At 42.7% G+C, this 21,652-nt stretch overlaps 1 protein-coding gene across 6 annotated transcripts in view; it reads left to right on the plus strand.

Annotated features, from left to right (window-relative positions):
• LOC120530767 (receptor tyrosine-protein kinase erbB-4-like) overlaps nucleotides 1-21,652 on the plus strand; it is a 799,040-nt gene that overhangs the window by 677,350 nt on the left and 100,038 nt on the right. For all 6 annotated transcript variants that reach the window (XM_039755347.1, XM_039755351.1, XM_039755348.1 and 3 more), the window contains one exon: nucleotides 1,264-1,449. In XM_039755347.1, the coding sequence (XP_039611281.1) occupies nucleotides 1,264-1,449 (186 nt within the window). The remainder of the gene's footprint in view (nucleotides 1-1,263; nucleotides 1,450-21,652) is intronic.

A 21,652-nucleotide genomic window follows, 5' to 3' on the forward strand; every position in this document is an offset into this window, starting at 1 on the left:
TCCTTCCTGTAGGTCAGTGTCCGTCATCCTGTGCTTATAGTTGGTGTTTGGGAATTCGTTCAGATTTTATATATTGATACTGAATGAAAAAACAAAAAAAGCCTCAGTAGTACAAAAATAATCCACACGGTTACAAGTTCATATAATTTAAAAATAATACACAAGAAAATAAAGTAACAAAAATCGATATATATGTACTGTATATATGAAATGTTATGGGTGGTATCTTGCAACCTCTGCAAAGTTCTTGGAAGTCATGACTTTGTCCTGGTGAGCTACTTGAGAAGGGGACAGCAGTGATGTCTGCTAAGCATGAAGAAAATTGAAGAAGCCATTGACGTGACAAAAAACATCGTCACAGGAAAGAATTCAGAGTGTCACCATCTGCTAAGGATCTTACTGGTGGGTGGAAACGTTTATTGTAATAGAAACACTCCCAGCCCTAACCCCCAAGAACCCCCAAGGTACATGTATGCTCAGAACTCACAATCATCTCTAAGTATTGTGTTTATGGATCATCATTCGTGATGAGGATCTCCGTCATAGGGTTTTATACACGATATCGAGTGTAAGAATGTGAACAAGAGGGAAATGGATGCCAACAGGCGAACCCGACTTTGGAAAATCACATCACCAGTGTCATCACTGTGAGGCTGGTGGAAATGAAAGGAAAGGAATGATGCAGGATGTTTTCCACAGTGGTGGCAAATAAATACGAAATAATAAATGAGGACTAATCACTGAATAAATGGCTCAATATTAACTAAAGCACTGCGGCCGTGCCACTCTGAGCGGCCTGTCATGGACGCTCATCGGGATATCCCAAGCCGACAGTGAGAAGGTTAGGGCTGGACCACCGTGCCGCTGTTCTGCTTGTAGTGAAAATGTAATTCTTCCTGATTCTCCGGGGCCCAAAGAAACAGATTGGCTCTGTTTTTATTTTGTTGTAGTTTCCACCCAGTAGTCTTGTTAATTCTACTAAGAAATTCAACTCTTCCATTATTTCAGAATTCCTTTGTGTTGCTCAGGCAGTTGAAGTTTCTTGGGAGTTCTCATCTGGGAGTGGTTTTTTTTTTTCGGACTGTCTATCAATCAAGTTAGGCAACAAGAGTCTGATGAAGCCAATTACATCTTCAGGGGCAAACTTTGGAGAAAGTTTAAGAAATTTGGAATGAAATTCCAAATTCGAAACTCCACAGTCGCATCTTTAGAAGATAAGCTGTAGCTGACTTTTCTCTGTTCTGTCTCCCCCTTTCAATGCAGGAGGCTCTGATAATGGCCAGCATGGACCATCCCCACCTGGTGCGCCTTCTGGGGGTCTGCCTCAGCCCCACAATTCAACTGGTGACGCAGCTGATGCCCCACGGCTGCCTGCTGGAGTACGTCCACGAGCACAAGGACAACATCGGCTCCCAGCTGCTGCTTAACTGGTGTGTCCAGATTGCCAAGGTAGGCCAGCGCCTTTCTGCTTCTAGTCTCTCATTTGGTTGGCCTTTCACAGGCTCTCGGGAGTGCGGATGCCGGGGAACTGAAACAAAAAAACCAAAACAGAGGGTCTTTTGCACACTCGGGTGATGGAAAGAGGAGTGCCGTGCAGCTTGATGAATGCTTTATACTTCTTATCAGCGCTGAGGAGCAGCGGAGCATTCGAGCTTAGGCACGCGGTCTTTCATGTTGGCTTTATTTTGTCTGCGTTCCCCGGAATGTTTCATTTTATTTCTGTCCTTCACAAAACGTGTCTTTGAAGCAGTAGAGATGTTTCTCTTTATCATCATAAAGGAGTGGACAGACTGGAGCTTCAGTTATGCAGGGCACCCATTCATCCAACCACCCACCTGTCCACTGTCTACAACAGCAACATTTATTTCTATAGCACATTTTCATACAAACAATGTAACTCAAAGTGCTTTACATGATGAAGAAAAGAAAAAAAAGACAAAGTAACAATTAGAATAAGACAACACTCAACATAGAATAAGAGTAAGGTCCGATGGCCAGGGAGGACAGAAAAAACAAACAAAAAAAAAAAAACTCCAGACGGCTGGAGAGAAAAAAGAAAATCTGCAGGGGGTCCAGACCACGAGACCACCAGCCCCCTCTGGACATTCTACCTAACATAAGTGAAACAGTCCTCTTTGGATTCAGGGTCCTCATGGAAGGACATGATGATGATGGTCATGTGGACTTCTGGCCTTTAATCTATCAATGGAGGAGCATCACGGTGGTTTGATTAGGTGGTGATGGCGCAGGTCGCCACAACCACAGAAAACCAAGAAAAGAAACAGAAGAGAGAGTAGGGGTCAGTATGGATTTTAGAGCCACCATGAATAGTTATGATAATGAATTGAATATACAGAGTATCAGGATTAAATGAAGGTGAAGTTATGAGAAAGCCATGTTAAAGTAATGTGTTTTCAGCAGTTTTTTTTAAAGTGTCTATACCTGCTTATGCCAAGTCAGGATCACAGAGAGCCCTAGCAGGTACCATCCACTCTGCCCACTTTCTGGACCAGAGCATAGTCCCAGAAGGACGTGGCCCGTTGTACCATCCATCCATCTATTCGTTTATGGGACCAGACCCTAACATCCATCTGTCCATTTTCTGATTCCAGTTATTCTAATGAACCTCCGCTCTACCCATCCATTCTTTCATCCACCCCTCCAGCCGTCCATTGGTCCCTGACGAGGTTCCATCCTGCAACTCCTCTTCAAGAACGTTGGAAACCAGTTTGATTTAGAAGATTTTTTCATCCATTCCTTCAGTCTTCAGTTTACCAATTTAGGATTGGGGGATGTCAGAACTTCTGGACCACCCAACCTGTCTTTTAATCCATCCATCTATTTATTTTTCTCTGTCCATTCCACCGTCTGTCCGTTTATTTTTTCCTCCAGTCCTGTGTCCCATGGAGTCCATGACTACTTCTTACCCATTCCTCTATCCTGATTTAGATGCACAGGAAGTTGTAGTCTGAGGGCCGTCCATCTTTAGATTTATCATTTCTTTATTTTATCATTTTTGGCCTTGTCACCAGTAGTAAACAGCAGAGCCAGTGATGCTGTTACAAACATGTCACCGAGTCTTCCGCAGTGATCCCCCCACCACCGGCACATCCGCTTGAAGGCTGCAACTTCTGGCTGTCCCAGATGGTCGGCCAGTGGGATTCCTTGCCGAAATCTGAACACGCACGACAGTACCTGTGTTAGGTGTGATTTGGAACCCCATCGCAATCTGAGGAGGTGCCACGTGTGCCTAATGAAACGGGGGGGATGCCGCTGACATTGGAACCAAGGCCTGCCATATTGTGCAGAGACTCGCAGTCGTCCGCTCAGCAGCAGCCTGCGGCCTGTGGGCTCCGCGTGGCAACCGGCCAAATAGTGTTTGGGATTCCGGCCCAGCGGGAGGACAGAGGTGAGCCAAAGTGAGGACGTGCTGCCGTGGAGAATTGCTTCAGTGCGCTCGGCACGCTTTACTAGCGAAAATCAACAAGGGCAGCCTCAGGACAATCTCTTATTTGGAGGGTGGGCAGGGGGGGGTCTATTCCAAATATTGCCATTGACATAAACCGGTCAGGTGTCACATCTGTCCAGGAAACGTATTTGCTGATGCGGACTGCACTTCATCATGGCAGTGGACGGGGCATTTGGTTAATGACAGCGATTAATCAGGCCCCTCGGCTTGTTGCGTGTGTTTGCCCTTCTTCCTCAATGACAGCTTCTGCTTCTTGTACCTTCGCTTACGCCAATTAATTAATAGCTGAAATCATTTACTTCGGGTGGAAAGTTCCATCTGCTTGCATTACAGGATGGAGTAACAGTATAGATGAGCGTATAAGCGCAGAGGTGGAACTCATTTTGTGCGATTAAGTAAAGTACTCCAATGACCTCTGGGTAGTGCCGATGTGATAACTCTTTGAAACGCTCTCTTCATGGCGAGCGCCATCGGTCACCCACTCTCAACCCCGCACCCTAAGACCTAAGATTCGCATCCTGCCAAGGGTGGGCAGGACAGGCCAGGCCAGGCCAGGCCATGAGGTGAAGGTTTAATAGACATACGGTGTGCCAGGGGTTAGGGCAGAGCCGAGATGTGCTAACAGTGACGTGTGAATGCCTTATCATAGACATTTTAGATCCGAGTCACGTTTGACACCTTGTACTTCAAAAGTTACTTTCTTTTACGGGCAGCGTCATGGTGGCAGCTGGTATAAATGGGCACAATGACAACAGGGCACTGGTGTAAATCTGATAGAAGTAATTATTCTCATAAATGACTCTGATCTGCGCCTGTCACGTCTGCACTCCTGCTTGTGATAATCACGGGCCGCATATCGAGGTGAGAGGCGACCAGCGGTTTGGCCAGGCGAGGGTTACAACCTCACCTATGTGGCAATCATGGCCTCTGGGCTGAAGCCCAAAGGTCTCGTACTTGACATGGGATTTGTATAGAATAGTAACAGCCATCTTGGACTCAAGCATACTGTGGCTGCCCCTCAGCACTTCCTCTAAGTTAGTGTTTTACATAATAGATTTGTATTCGTTTTACATTCTTAAGTTGGTCCTGAAATACAAGTCTGCTTTCTGTCCTGTCAATCTGTAATCGTGGATCACGTTTCCACCTTTGTAAAAAAATAAAAAAAAAGGCTCCTGCCCCCCCTGAACCCCTTCAAACCCTTCATTTCAGTGTTTGTATTTACACACTGCTAAATCAGTCCACTTGCAGGAGACATCAAGTTTTACAAAGAAGTCTGCATTTAATATCGGTAAAAAGCAGGCATGCCATTTACATCAAGTCTCTGACAAAGATAAGCAAACTATGAATTTTACATTAAATGCTACACTCGCCGTGTCATCTGTAATAAAAGTTCACATCAGAGCAAATGAAATCAAGCAGAATTTATTGGCAGGACACGGAAACACCAGACATGGCAAAGCATTTACAGAAGAAACAGCAGCAACTTCATAGACCGATAGAGACAGAAGAGATCAATTTAAAATAGAGAGATAGATAGATAGATAGATAGATATGAAAGGCACTATATAACAGATAGATAGATAAACATGAAAGGCACTGTATAACAGATAGATAGATAGAAATGAAAGGCACTATATAATAGATAGATAGAAATGAAAGGCACTATATAACAGATAGAGAAATAGACATGAAAGGCACTATATAACAGATAGAGAAATAGACATGAAATGCACTATATAACAGATAGATAGATAGATTTAAATAATAGGCACTATATGACAGATAGATAGATATGAAAGGCATTATAGATAGATGGATGGATGGGCTGGCATCCCGGCCAGGAGAGGGAGCAAACCTGGAAGGTAGGACCGGAAAGGGTGGGTGGACAGCCCAATAAAAAGAGAAGATGTTGATGGAGGTTTTTTATTCCCCAGGCACGCTACATGGCAGCAGCCCCGGAGGTTGGTGCACAGTCACTGGGTGCCAGGAGAGGGCGCTGTAGGGAGACAAGCTCCTTATTATGGATTTCCATGCAATGCAGAATTCTTTCACTGGGCAGTGGCCCTGGCACCGGAAGTACTCCTGGGTCTGTAATAAAAGGGACCGCGCACCCTTATGCAGGCAAGTCGGAGCTGAGAGGTAGTGAGGCAACGCTTGAGTGGAGGAGGGCAGTGCAGTGGTGAGAGAGATAATAGGGAGAAGAGGAAGACCTGTGTTTGTGCTTGTGTCACATTTGGAGGTATTTAAAATAAAAATCTTTGATTATTTGAGCCCGGGACGGTACAAGTGTGTTCGTGTTGGGGTTTGGGGCTCGTTGACGCCCTGGGTTTGTCACAATAGACAGATAGATAGATAGATAGATATAAAAGACACCATATGATTGATTAATAGTGTAATCGTCCAACAGATAATGCAAACCACTCCAGAAGTTGTGGCACCAACTGGGTGACAACCCCATTTAATTAAGTTAAAGGAAAGAATATAATAGGTGCTCACGGGCACAAAAAAATATCAGCTGCAGTATCATGAGACAGTGCTCTCGCTGATCAAGAGATAATATATACAGGAGCTCCATCATTGTCTGAGTTTGGGTGTTGAAAGATACTTTCTTCCAGTCAGTTGTCCTGCTTTATAGCACTGGGTCTGGAAAGGGGTGGGGCTTACTCTGGTGGTGGTAGGCGGGGCTAGGCATTCTCACTGAGGTGTGGGTGAAAGGGAGGGACCAGGTGGTAAGTGACTGCGCCTCCTCTCGTACCTCAAGATAGACAGGTAGGAAAGGGACCATATAGCAGAGCAGATAGATGTATAGATAGATGTGAAAGGCACCATATAACAGTTAGGTAGATAGATAGGTAGGAAAGACACTATATAATACAAATGTATAGAGATGGTGGTCTGATTAATTGTATGAACTTTATGTTAGTGCCCCTGTATCTCAAGCCATCTTACATTAATAACATGGTCCAAAAAAAATCAATTTTATTCTAGCAGCTCCCTCTTTCCAAGAACCCTCAGAGTCCATAAAGCCGTAAACAGACTGAGCTGATCAGACGCCGAGCTGCTTGATTCTTTCCTGGCTGTCTTTTCTGGTGCAGATATTCCACTTGTCAGTTTCAGTCATTCTCCGGCAGCCCTCGTGATTGATTCTGTGTTGTGTCTTTTCCTTCGTGTGTGCAGAATTGCTGAGTGCTTTCTGCCTAGTCCATCACTGTCTTAACTGTTTATATTTTATACACTTGATACATTATTTACAAAGCGTGTGTCCAAATCACATTACCATGGAAGGCCTGTCACTATATTTTAAATCTGATAAACTAAACACAGCTGACGTATGTTTTGGTTAATGAAATGTTTCTTGCCAGCATTTTATTTGTATTTTGTCAAAAATGGCCATGAAGGGGAAAAAAAACCAAAACTATTTAAATAACAGAATTCTTCAGTTACATGATAAATAATTGCTATCAGTTCTTCATATTCTATTTTGGGAGGTTTGTACAGTTTTACCTACTTTTCTCTGACCATTTCTAAATATAACACAAAGGTATATTCAACTTGTGATAAAGTTCTAAATCTCGGTCAAAAACACTGAAATGCAACGTGATGACGACATGAGAGGCCGGGTGGCAGCCTGTTTGGCTTTGGCTGGGGGACTTTCTGTTTGCAATATCAGACACTGCAGTAACCCCTGTCTTCACTACTTGTCAAAGTCTTAACTTTTAAACGTTACCCACTGCCCTGCCCGTTTGAGATCGCCTTCTCATGGATTCATTTATATTGGGAATGCACAGTCGTTAGGGCTTCTCCCTTACATCTCTTAGTTGGCTGAATGACGTTTGTCTGAGTCTCTGTTACTCCTTCTGGTTTGTTACTGACCAGACGACCGGCAGGGGCACTACACTATTTTGGGTCTTGGCACACTTGCTATGCATTATGACACAGCTATGTGTAAAAGTCCATGCCAAGGGGGTGGTACACTTCTGAAACCTTCGTGGTGCCGTGCTATGCTGCTGTTCTGTCAGTAAGAGGGTATCTATCTATCTATCTGTCTATCTGTCTATCTGTCTATCTGTCTGTCTGTCTGTCGTGCTATCTATCTATCTATCTATCTATCTATCTATCTATCTATCTATCTGTCTGTCTGTCTGTCTGTCTGTCTGTCTGTCTATCATATAGTGCCTATCTATCTATCTATCTATCTATCTATCTATCTATCTATCTATCTATCTATCTATCTATCTATTTAATAAAGCTCTCAGGATACATAAAATATGGTGTTGATTGAGTGATCTGTTTATCTATATGTCTGTCTGTCTGTCTACAATATAGTGCCTTTCATTATCTATCTATCTGTCTGTCTGTCTGTCTGTCTGTCTGCTGTCTGTCTGTCTATCTATCTATCTATCTATCTATCTATCTATCTATCTATCTATCTATCTATCTATCTATCTATCTATCTATCTGTCTGTCTGTCTGTCTGTCTGTCTATGTGGCCTTTCTTAAATATCCATGTGTAATACAGTGTCTTTAATGTCACTACCTGTTGCCATGTGCTTTTAATGTGTATTTACTTATCTGTGTATTACTAGTAGTAATAGTATTACTCAGATCTATTTGATATTCTATTATAGCATGTAGTTCCTTTCATATCTATCTATCTATCTGGCCATAATATAGTGCCTTTCAGAACTACTGTATCTGCAATAAAGTGTCTTCATACTCTTCATACTGTAGCATAGAACCCTTCATATCTGTCTACCCATCCATGCACCGTATATACTCACGTTTAAGTTCTCCCGCGGATAAGTCGGGGCTTGATTTTACTGAATACTTTCCGGTATTTTATAATGTCAGTTGTAGAAGTTGAATGCGGTAAACTGGTCCATGAGATTATGATATGCTAACGCCCACCTAAGAGAGTAACCACGGAGCACACGGCCTTTTTATTTTCTATGTATTGTGCCTACGTGACCACACAGTAATACCCGCGTTATTCCAAAGCGCCGTTTGCACTTTTTTGTGTTTTTTGTATATCTCACACCCTCATACCCCTTTATCATAAGAGTATCCCTTATCTACGATGGAGCGTTCAATCAGAAGAAAATATCAAGCTGGTTTTAAATTGAAAGTCGTTGACATGGTGAAAGAAATTGTTAACTGCACCGCTGCAACAAAATTCGATGTGTCTGAGAAACTGGTGGGACATTGGAGGAGGCAAGAAGAAAAATTCAAGTGTTGCATTTTTGAATGGGCGTATAAGTTGGGGTCTGATTTTATGATAAATTTTTCGTGTTTCAAGACCTGACTTATATATGAGTATCTACATTTTATGCAATGATTTTCTTAACTATGTATCTGTAACATATTGTCCTTCACAGTTTTGTTTAACTGTAATATAATGCTTTATACTTATATACATACATACTAGGGGGTTTGCCCCCTGCTTGCTTCGCTCGCCCAGCCCCCCCGACCTGCGCCACACGCCAGCCACTTTGTGTCTCTGCCACTCGCATTGTGATGAGGGGGGCTGAACACAGCAAAAGAAGACATGGTCACTCCTCCGACACCCCCTCTTAAACGGTGATACAATGGGAAACAAATACAGTTTATTTATTCCTTTACCTCCTCTTTGCTCAATCAGCCGCTGGCTTGCTGTTGCATCTCACACGGCTCTTATATATATAGTAATGGATGGCCGGTTTCATATTCCGGCCCTCACCCACAGGCCGCCAGGAGAAGCTCTCCCGAGAGCATGTACGGGCCCCGAATTCCAGCAGGGCCTCATGGACTATGTAGTTTTTATGCACAGCCCTGCTGGATACCTTGGGGGCCACTGGGAGTCGCTGTCAGGAGGCCAGTGGACTCTTTTGCACACTATGACTCGGAAGTTCGTCACAGGAAGAGCGACAGGCTTCTGGGGTGAGAAAAAGCAAGGAAGGAATAAGGACTTGTGGACTGTTGGATTGGGAACACTTCCAGGTCAGGGAATATAAAAGGACTGAGGGAGCTCCCAGACGACGAGCTGAGCTAGGTGGAAGGGTGGCAACACATCTGGGATTTGAGGATTGTGATTTATTATTGGATTGGTTATTGTTTATTGAGAATAGTGGAGTGGTGGTGCTTTTTCCTCTTAATTATTGTAATAAATAATAATTATTGGACTTTTACCTGGTGTTTGGCGTGGTACCTGAGGGTTCAAGGGAGCACTAGCACCCCCTACTGCGACAATATACAGTAAGAACAAAACCAAAGAGATTTAGAGCACCAAAGTGGTCTCCGTGTAATTGAAAGATCTTCATGATAAACAAAATAAACACATGTGTGTCTTCTTCAGAAAGGATTATTCGATCATAGCCTGCTTCAAGGCGGCAGAGTAGCCATCTTTAAAGGCTGGGAAGTGGAAGAGGCGGGTTCAGGTGGCGAGAAACCCGAAGTGATGTCACTGGCGGTTGGTCTGTCAATCACGCTTTCTGCAGAGGGAGGAAGGGAAGAGATTTGAAGTGACAGTGCCAGCCCCTGGTTCAGAGTGTAATTGCACTCACCCAAGCCCTGAAGTTGTCCACTAATCGTACGTGTGTGACAATTTATATATATACAATATGTATATATACCAATACATTTTATAGTGCCTTTCTAAACTATCTTTAATATAATCCTTTTATATCATATATAAATATCAATATAATATATAAATAAATATTTATATTATACAAATATTTTTATATTTAATATAATATATATATATAAATTATTTATCTGTATTATAATGCTTTTTGTTATTCTTCAGTATAGTGCGTTTCATATGTCGTGACCTGCCTTTTCCTGCATTATGTAGATGTGATGTCTACTGTATCTGTCTGTCGATGTACTGATATATTTTACAGCCCCCTTGTAGATGATCTGCAGTCCAGGCCCTTTCCATGGGTATCGTATTGCCTTTTATGTCTGTTGTTATAATTACGTGTACATTTCTTATCTGCGTGCCTTTCTGTGTTCTCTGCCTGTAGCAGAGTCTCTCTCATGTCTGTCTGTCTGTCTGTCTGCTGTCTGACTGTGCACTGCAGAGATGGTGTAATTCTGCCACTCCTGACCCCCGGCCCCCTGTAGCCCCCAATACTTTTCTGTCACATCAGTTGATGTTGGTTTGTGTTAGCTGGACTTATACCGTAGACAGACAGAGAGCTGGGGTGTGTGTGTGTGTGTGTGTGTGTGTGTGTGTCTTCCATCTTGTATTCCACAGCCCTCGGCCACTTGAAAGGCATGAATATGTAATATTTTGAGACTCATATGATAATATACTTTAATAGCAAGCGTTTTATATTAGCAGTCTTGTGATTCATTTTCTTGGCTGATGATCTCATTTTCATTTCTTGGCGGCTCTCTTCATTTGCGATAAAAGCCTTCTTTACAGACCAGTTAGGCTTCTGGGGTCTTTGCCTCCCACCCCGTGTCGCCGCTCATTTGCAGCCCGTGCTTGCCGTTTAGACGGTCGCGTAGATTCCCGTTCTTATTCGTATTTATGATCAAGCAGGGCTGCACGTGCTTGTAAAGAATGTGTGTGTCCATCCTGAGGTTGAGCTAACTGTTGACTTCCCGTCGGCTTCAGAACTTGTCCTTGAAACGTTCAGAAATTGAAATGGACGTTAATTACCGGGGAGTCAGGTGACGGACCAAACTTTTCTTTTTTTATTCCTTTATGCTGATATTCCTGGAACTTGAAGACTCTTTGAAATTATTGAAATATACAACGAGACATGATCTTACAGGAGAAAACAACTGAAATCCTGGATTGTAGACGAATGGTAATGATGATTAAGACAGTGATGCCGATGATGATGATGGTGATGGTGGTGATGAGAAGCAGGATGATGACTGTCATCATCATTATAGCTACACAGCCACCTAGCATGGCTTTCACATGCTTTTTGGATTTTATTCTTTCTGCTCCTTTTTAAACGTATTCACGTATCATGAAGTCACATCTCTGGGCAGATTTCAAAGACACGGCATGTTAATAAGGCCACTGCAGAAAGCAAACGAAAAAATATGATAGCAGTTATGCAGATCTGAAATGAAAGTACATTCTGGCTAAAAGATTACCCAAGTGAGGGTACATCACCATTTGTCACACAAAATGGTTCTTGTTTCTTTTGAAAGCCGCGCTGTCATCTTTTTTAAGCGTCTGCATTTATTCTGCTTTTGCAACAGAATTTATAGCAGGTGTTTCCAAAGAGATAAATGGCAAGTGTAATTAGAATGATACGTTTAATAAATGGCGTCACGTTCTACTCTTTTAGGCTACGTATTGTAAAAGATTTCACTCTGTACACTGCTGTGAGTCAATAGGTGACAAGAAGTGAGAATTTATTTAAAAAAAAAAAAAAACTGCCCACTAGGAAAAGCTCAACTTAGGAACTGTTGGGGTCACTCGGATATCAAAAAAAAAAAAACTTTAATCGTTAAAATTAAAAAACATAATAATCGAAGGAGAACTGAGCCTCCAGTGCATCGGATGAAAACAACAAGGACGAACTGTGGTTTGCACTTTTTTTGATGAAGTGTTCTGCTCTGACACAATTGGCTAAATACGGTAGTAAAAAAACTAGCTGCGCTACCGGCCTAAGACAAGTGGAAATCTAAGTAACCAACGTAAGCAGTGCGCCAGGCAATGTGCATGTCTCTGTTATTTGCCATCTAGTATAGAATTTCCAATAAGCAGAGTTAATGTTTGTGATACACCACTTGTTGCAATGGAAGCTGTAATGCATACGTCTTTGAAATCTGCCATTTGGTATGGGATTTGTAAAAGCAGTCTTTATGTTTGTGATGCGCTGTCTGTTGGAATGACAAATGCAATGCTAATATCTCTGTCATATGCCATTTGGTTTGGGATTGGCAAAGCGGTGTTCATGTTTGTGATACGCCACCTTTTGGAATGGCAGATGTAATGCGTATGTCTTTGTTAAATGCCATTTGGTATGGGATTCATTGTCAACTGTTGTCAAGAAAACTGACTAACGTGGCCCATTAGGAAAAGCTTCTCTTAAGCAACAATCTGGATCAGAAGTGGACCCGAGGTTCTGAAATATCATACTGAAAAAAACAAAAAAAACAAAAACAGAACTGACGTGTGAAATTTAAACTTTTAAAAGTAATCATTTAAGAACCGTTTGAGACTTGGCATTGAGAGCTTTGAGTTGAAGCAAAACAAAAAGTTTTGGTTTTTGTGGATTGCAGTTTATGTGGACTTTTGATGAAATATTCTGCTCTGCCGTGATTAGCTAAATAGTAAATAACTAGCTGTGCTACCGGCCTAAGACACGTAGAAATCCAAGTAATCAACACAGACCTGACCGTCAATCTTAGCAGTGCACCATGCAATGCATCGTATGTAAAAGGTGTGTTAATGTTCCTGACACACCATCTGTTGGAATGACAAATGCAATGCACTTTTATTACTAAAATGTTTGTGCTGCGCCATCTTTTGGAATAACAGAGACAGAACGACTGGATAGACACACAGATGCACACACATACAGAGACACTTGTCCTTTTCCTAGCTGTGCTACCCATATTAGACGGGCTGAAATCTTAAGTAATCGACATAGACCCCAGCATTAATGTTCACAGTCTACAATGCGATGCCAACAGTATGTCTCTGCTATATACCGTTTGGTATGGGATTTGTAAAGACATTGTTAATTTTTGTGATGCACCATCTGTTGGAGTGACACATACAGTACATATATCTGGCTTATGTGCAATTTGGTATGGGATTCACAAAAGCAGTGATGTGCCATCAGTTGGAATGATCAATAATATTTTTTTATTACAAAAAATGTTTCTAATGCACCATCTGTTAGAACCAAACAGACACTTCTCCTTTTGCTAAGGTGGATTGTTTAGCTGTGCCTCCTCTATGGGATGTTATGCCACCCATTAAAGACATTACTTAGGGGAAAAGCTAAAAATAAATTAAAACATTAAATAGAAAAACAAAACAAAAAGAGAGAGGCAACCCAATTATTGTACACGTGGTGATCAGCGTGCTCAGCTGCAACATACGTTCATATGAAGTGAAATAGAAAGACATAACTCTCGAATATAACGTAATGTAAAGTCCCTAAACCTGCTTAATCCAGTTCAGGGTTGAGGACGAGCCACACGGACACAGAAAGAACCTGCAAACTGCACACAGACGGCAGCCGGGCAGACACTTGAACCGTGACGCTGGAGCTGCGAGGCGGCCACCTGAACCAGTGCAAATATGAAAAAAATCATTGGAAAAATATTAAGAAACTGGAAAGAATCTGTGCAAACCCCAACATAAAGCCAAGCAAGGACAGGATAAAGCAAGCAGTGCGGTAGGAGTGACGCTTACAGGGACACAAAGCTGAATGGTAATGGATCTGAAGGACGTCAAGACCTCAAGAGAGACGACAAGTGGAGCTTCTGGGACTGAGTTACAAGGCGCTATATAAGGCAAATGCTGCACAACATTATTCAATAAGGCTCAACGCCTCCTGATAAGAATCTTTTCCAATTAAGTTTCAGAGACACTTAAATAGATAAATAAATAAATAAACTAAAATAAACTCGGCTAAAGCTGGAAAGCCTCCATTCGTCTTGAAGCCCATTCTTCTTTTGTTTAAGGCCAGCTTTGAATAGGGAGCCGGCCTGCCATGACATTTTGATGGAGTTTGTTCAGTCAACTGACCTTTCTGCTGTGTTTACTATCCTTCCGAGTTGTTCTTTTCCAATAAGTAGCCCTTTTCGGACTCCTTTTTTTTATCTGTTTCTTTTTTTTTTTTTTTTTATTGCAGTACGCCACCTGCCTCGATTTATTGAAGGGTTTATTTCTGGAATTGTCTTCTTGGACTGTAATGAGAATGTGTCTGAATGAATGAATATGGGCAGCTGATTTGGGTCCATGGTATGAAAATATCAGGGGAGAATTTCTTTATATATGTTGAACTTTAAAAACTGCAGAAGGCGTCAGTGAGGATAAAATATCTGATGACGGTAAGTAAGAGTGCAGTTCATTCATAGGTACAGATCTGAAGACTAGTCTAGGTCCAGGTTTGATTTATATTTAGAAAGACACTTACAATATGGCGGAGACAGACACACACGCACATACAGTATTACTGTGACACGCACATACAATATGACAGTGACAGACACACACGCACATACAGTATTACTGTGACACACACACAGAATGACTGTGACATACACACGCAATATGCCGGTGACAGAAACACACACTTATAATATTACTGTGACACACACACAGAATGACTGTGACATACACACGCAATATGCCAGTGACAGAAACACACACTTATAATATGACAGTGACAGACACACATGCAATATGGTGGTGAGACACACACACACATACAGTATTACTGTGACACACACACGCACAGAATGACTGTGACACACACACACGCAATATGTTGGTGACAGACACACACGCACATACAATATGACTGTGACACACACACACAACATGGCAGTGACACACACACACACATATAGTATGACTGTGACACACACACTTACAATATGGCGGTGACACACACGCACATACAATATGACTGTGACACACACACACAACATGGCAGTGACACACACACACACATATAGTATGACTGTGACACATCAAATCTGTGATTTAGCAGCAGGCTGCATCATCATAAAATGTGTAAGAGTTGAAGGGAGGTGAATAATCCCCCCCAAGACCCTATAAATGTTAGATTTGGCTTCCCCAGCATTGAAAGCCCCCTGCACAATCCACAACCATAATGAACATTTGCCAAAGTGGCTGAGAAAACACAAAAAGAAAGTAAAACGCTAAACGTATCGTAATCCGTCGCCGCGGCTGTTCATTTGATTGATTTTGCTCTGAGATCAAAGCTCGATGAGAACACTGATGGGAACAAGTGTGGGATTACTTCAAGGTTCATGTGAACTAGTAGAGATGTGCAAATGCCCAGCTCAGTGGCATCGCCAGGGCTGGTGCCCCCCTTTGTGGTTACCGAGGCTGGATTGAGACCCCCGAGTGTTAAACAATGCAGCACACGGACACTCAGCCATTTAGTGCAGTGCGGCGAATCCCACTATTAATGACACATGGGCGGGGGGGTCCCACTTTGGTGATTTCAGCCCCCAATAATCAGATGATTCATTTTGAGTCCCCCCTTGGTGATTTCGGCCTGTGAAGCACCTTGAACGTGGGAAAGGCGCCATCTGAACCAAATGCATTCTTATTACTCTCATTCTTCTTATTATGGACACTCAGCTGTTTTATTCTGGGTGCCCCTTGGAGATTTCAGCCCACTGCAAATCAACCACTTCATCGAGTGGTGGGGTATCGGTGGTTGAGTCCCCCTTGTTGATTTCACAAAGATTTCCATATCCAGTACCTGGGGTGTCACCTCCTCCTCCGGGTGTCCCAGCTCAAGGTCCTGCCACTCTCACACTCTGAATCTCGAGGGGCTCCGGAGTTTGGGTAGAATGTTTGCGGCCAGTCGACCCCACCAGGGTTGGTCAGCACATTTCCATGGTGCCAAATCTCCACAGCTCGCCGTAATCACCAGAAGTGTTTCTGTTCAGCCTACGACATTCCACCACCGCCGTCAACAGATCTTAATAAAAGGCGATAAAGTCAGGAGTTTCACTTCAGCCCCCTGGTGTGACCTCGGTGGAATGTAAGTCTGGGAGGAAACACTTTTATAAAATTTAATTGATCTTAAAACTGCTTACACCCACAACGTGTAGCCTTGGCACCTTGTGATGTGTGGAGACACAAGTCGAGATGAAAGACCACCTAAGAGTGGGGGTTGCGGACTTAGTCAGTACATAACTTGCTTAATAAAAAGGAAGATCTGAATGTTTCTTCTGCCGAGCTCCCCTGTCTCAACTTTACGCTCAGTCTGACAGGATGAGTGATGCCCCCGGGCACGGCGCGACCGATGTGAGGCGACACCTTCTTGAAATGCCGCCTTCTCGCCTGCCGTGTCCTCACTCAGTGAGCGTGTGCCTTGATCTAATAGAGTGGCCGCTCCGCCGGCGACATAATCACGTTGCCTTCCCTAAATTGGCAGTTTGAAGCTCTGCAAAAGACGGTTTGCCTTACTGGCGATTTGTGTCCCTGCCTCGGATTCTATCCATCAGGCCGACAGGCGCAGACCACTCCAGCTGACCCCACAACTTGAAAATAGCTGGTGGCATTTCATCATCCCAAGCAGCAGGACTCTGAGGGATTACAAGAAAAGGAGGAAGGTAGAGAATGACTCACAGAACAGCAAGAAAGGGCACACTGGGCATCAAATGGGCACACACTGAATTTTGTTTGCTTTGCGAGCTCCTGTGATGACCACTCTGCATAAAGATTACATTGTGACTGATAATGACTGAAGAAATGGATATGTGGCATTTGGGGTGGCAGAAATAAGCACCTCTGGGAAGTGAGGGCACCAAACCCACCCATTATACACACCTGCAGCCTGAGGGTTTCATTTCCATTGCTCTGCAGATTTGAGGCAATTGGCTAGAAGAACAGTTTAGGGACACTGCTACGCCATCTGCTGAAGGGCACAGCAAGGGCACCCAGGTAGGCATCACTCGCCCGGTATAATGAAAGGTCTAACAGACCAACAGTTTGCCCTATACGTCTCGCTCATTGAACAAATTTGTAAAGTCTACAGGACCACCAGAGGGCACGGCGCATTCTGAAACACCCCATTAAAAGAGATGAGCCCCCTGAAACTGGACTTTTTATCAATGGTGTGCCAAGTCAAAGATAGGACTTTGGAAAGGGCCAGAGGGTCCCGGGGGTGGATGGCAGGCCGGCCTAGCAGATATGGAGGGTCTCTCCGTGTATGTGGGTAGTAAGAGAGGGGCTGGATGTGCCAGCTTGCTGTCACGTCTGTCACTCTTCACAAATTCAACAACATTTTCATCTGAAGCCATTCAGAAGCTCGTATACGGCTGGCTGGCGCAAAGTGTGCTGAAAAGTAATGAATTTGTAACGTCCCGCCACGTTAATAAAATGGCAACTCGAATATAAGAGCAGAGGAACAATTCTGACAAGAATGAGCCTCTATGCACCTGACTAAAAAAATGGCACACCACCAAATAAAGACAGTGTACGGTGTCTGAACGTATTATATATCGGAAAATGGACACTTGTATATAGTTATCTATACATATAAAAGGCAAATCCCTCACTGACTCCGCACTAATTCTCCCAGTTTCTATATCGGTGGAAAGCTGAAATTTTGCGTGCTCATTTCTTGCAGTGTAGTTAGGTATGTTTCATGCCCTATTGCAACACCCAAGGGGGTGAAACGGGTGTACCCCCAAAATTGTACATATTGATAGGGGAAACCCCTCCTCACTATTTCTGTGAATTCCAATATACGTAGGAAGCCCACATTTCCCACGCTCATCCTTTACACTGGACTTACAAACGTTAAGTAGGTTTCATTTCACGCCGTGCCCAGTAACAAACTTTTGAAAATAACGTCTTCTTTTTGGCTGATTTCACACAATTTGCCGTAAGGAACTTTCAGAACTGACCTCTCCTTATGTCCGTTACCAGAGGATTTATTTCATGGCAGAGACGCACCAGGGCTGCCCCCAGTCCCCCTTCCTTCGCTGTCCACACACCTACCACGTGTTTGGCTCCCTGCCTGTATACATTAACGACATCCCGCGCTCATGTGCCTCCTCACTCGCCTCCTTACTTTCCTCAGCTGTTCGTCGTGCTCACTGCTCCCTTCTTCTTTACTCCACCGCTTCGCGCCTGTTATTGTTGGCCTTGCTTCACGTCTTCCTGCTGGTGACTCCTGCCTTTTCGTTACAATCATCAAATTCACCCTCAATACTAAAATAAGCCTACGACAATTACATTGACAATCATGTTACGTTATTTTGAAAATGTTTCCTTTTCTTGTTCATAACTTCTTTAACACACTACTTCTCCACTGTGAAGCGCGAGTATTTTGCTAGTACAGCATATGGGGGAGCGAGCGAGAGAGAGATTTACAGAGGTCACGAAAGGTTGTGTCAGCAAAAGAGAAAAAGGAAAAGGCTATTCGTGTATTAAAAAAATAAATCATTTTACAGTCTCAGCGTTTTAACCTTTTTTCCTTCAGTGTCGAATGCGAGGTGTGATCAAAGAGTAGGGGGAATGTTGATGCAGAGGACCACCCAAGAGCAACGCAGAACAATTCAATGCCAGTTCCGACAGGTCCATCCCAGAGCCGAGTTTGTCAGTCATTTGGGAGCCACCGTTGAGTTCAAGTGTGTTTGTCAAGTTTGCCGTTCATAATGGACATCGAGCAACGCATTAACATGAAATTTTGTTTCAAATTTCAAAAAGCTCAGGAAACCCATCAGATGTTAAAATCGGTTTATGGTGACACTGCACCGACAATTAATTTGATTGATTTTGTAACGGATCTGACGTGGTTGAAGGCGAGAAAAGATCAGGACATCCTTCAGCATCATTAATCAAGGAAAATGTTGAAACAGTTTCATTCTTCATCTTAGCAACGCTCCTTGTCACACATCCCTTCTAGTACGACAATTTCTGTCGAATAAAAACATTACGCTGTCTCTGCATATACCTTATTCGCCGGATCTGGCACGTGCAACTTCTGGCTGTTCCCTAAATTGAAAATGACAATGAAAGGCAAACAATTTCAATCCAATGAGGACATCCAGGCAGCCACAACAGCCCAACTAAAGAGACTCTCGAAAGGAAACTTCAGAACTGCTTCGCAAAGTGGGAGGAGCGCTGGGAGAAGTGGGAGGAGGAGGAGACTATTTGGAGGGGACTGGTAGTTGGAAATCTTTTACTGCAATAAACGTTTCTTTTTTAAAACATTCACCGTATTTTTTGATCACACCTCATATAGCCATCTTCTTTGGGCATATACAATGTTATTTTGTGAGGTCGGTTCGATTTATTTTTAAAGATAAAATTTCACTAATAATTTTAAGTTTTTATTTTTTGACAGACATTTATATGTTAAAAAAAAAAATTGCCTTTATTTTAAGTTAGATGCTAAAGAAAATAACTGCAGAGAGTTCTGTAGAAATTGGCATGCTTGTTTTTGTGTGATGAAATTATATATGAAGAGTAACATATAAAATATAAAATATGACTGCTTATACATAAAGAAAGTGCCAAGCAAATTCAATCCAGTACACCTGTTGCTGCCATCTGGTGGATATGTAGTGCTATTAATTTAGTATTTAATTCAGCTGATAATGGCAACTTTTAGTGAGGTTGTCTCAGAAATGAATATGTAAAAATCCATTAACCTTTATTTAAATTCAGACTATACCAGATATAACATCAATGTTTTATAGAAATAGTCGTGTTTTTTTAGCTTGATGTTTGAACAGAAATTCAAGTTTTCTGAATAAACGTATTGTGAAATCTGACACTCTCTGTCTATCTACTATATAATAAAACACTAAGCTGTTCGTATGTCCAATGCCTCAGAGTAATCTGATTGGTCAGTTTGGCTCTGGTGACACAACGAAATAGGAAGTGTGAGCATGAAGCACACAAGTAGGCGTAAAGGTGTAGGAGGCAGACTGACAGCCGCCATCAAAGTCAGGAAGTATAAACCCGGACAGGAGACAATATAGACGTCTCGAAAATAATAGCAGAGTCTGAGAAGCAGGCTTTATAGGAACACGCTAGAGAGACGGAGCAGCGGTGGAGAGATGTTAACACAGACACGAATACAGAAGAAACACACTGAAGATTCATGCAGGGCTGGAGATAGTAAAAACATTTTTATTAGTCTACTACCTGTCTTTGATAGATAGCGTGGCTACGTATATTATATATAAATGTTTACGTGTGGAAGTGTGTTTGTCTGTCCAGCGTGGAAGTGAGAGGTGGAGTCGGGGTGAGGGCTCCGCCTCTGAGGAAACAGAAAACTCGCTTAGCCACTAATAACACAAGCGAGGTGAGCACGTCGGCAAAACGAATCCTCCTCGGAGAGAGACACCCAGAGTGACTTTCAATGACCTGCCATCTCTACATTTCAAGTTTTCTCTGACGATTTCAATAGTTTCTATGACCCCAGCACAGGCTTACACAGCTAGTAGTGTATATATATATAAAATAATGTATTATATAATCTTCTTCTTCTTTCGGCTGCTCCCATTAGGGGTTACCACAGCAGATCATCTGTCCGCATATGGATTTGGCAAAATTTTACACTGGATGCCCTTCCTGATGTAACCCTCCTCATTAATCCGGGCTTGGGACTGGCACATAAAAACACACTGGTTTGTGCATCCTCTGTGGCTGGGTTATAATGTATTATATAATAATATAATTTATTTATATATCTATATATATATTTATTATATACTTTATATATTCATATAAATATATATATAAACAATGATATGTGAACAGAAATGCTTTAAATGTGTCATGAAATTGTTTTACTGCTTGTTTCTTTGTGTATTTATTTAAATATTACAGTAATTCATATATTTCTGTGACACCCCACACAACTTAAAAAAGGCCCTGAAACAGGGAAATCCGTCAAAGTCAGGTGGGTGGGCTCTAGTAAGTTACTGTGTTCTGATTGGTGAATTGTGCCTTTGGTGGATTCTCGCAGCACAAGCCTTTGAGCCACAAGGATTTCAAAGACAGACAAAGGCCAGAGCTGGGACTGTGCATTTGTGTCTAAGTCAGGGGCAAGAAAAAGAGCCTACACTCTTGAAAAACAAAAGATTATATATATATATATATATATATATATATATATATAATCCATCCATCCATCCATTTTCTAACCTGCTGAATCCAAACACAGGGTCACAGGGGTCTACTGGAGCCAATCCCAGCCAACACAGGGCACAAGGCAGGAACCAATCCTGAGCAGGGTGCCAACCCACCACAGGACACACACAAACACACCCACACACCAAGGCCAATTTAGAATCGCCAATCCACCTAACCTGCATGTCTTTGGATTGTGGGAGGAAACCGAACGCCGGAGGAAACCCACGCAGACACGGGAGAACATGCAAACTCCACGCAGGGAGGACCCGGGAAGTGAACCCGGTCTCCTAACTCTGAGGCAGCAGCGCTACCAATGCGCCACCGTGCCCAATATATATAAATATATATATATA

This window comes from Polypterus senegalus, chromosome 6, assembly GCF_016835505.1.
Source record: "Polypterus senegalus isolate Bchr_013 chromosome 6, ASM1683550v1, whole genome shotgun sequence".
Lineage (NCBI taxonomy): Eukaryota > Metazoa > Chordata > Cladistia > Polypteriformes > Polypteridae > Polypterus > Polypterus senegalus.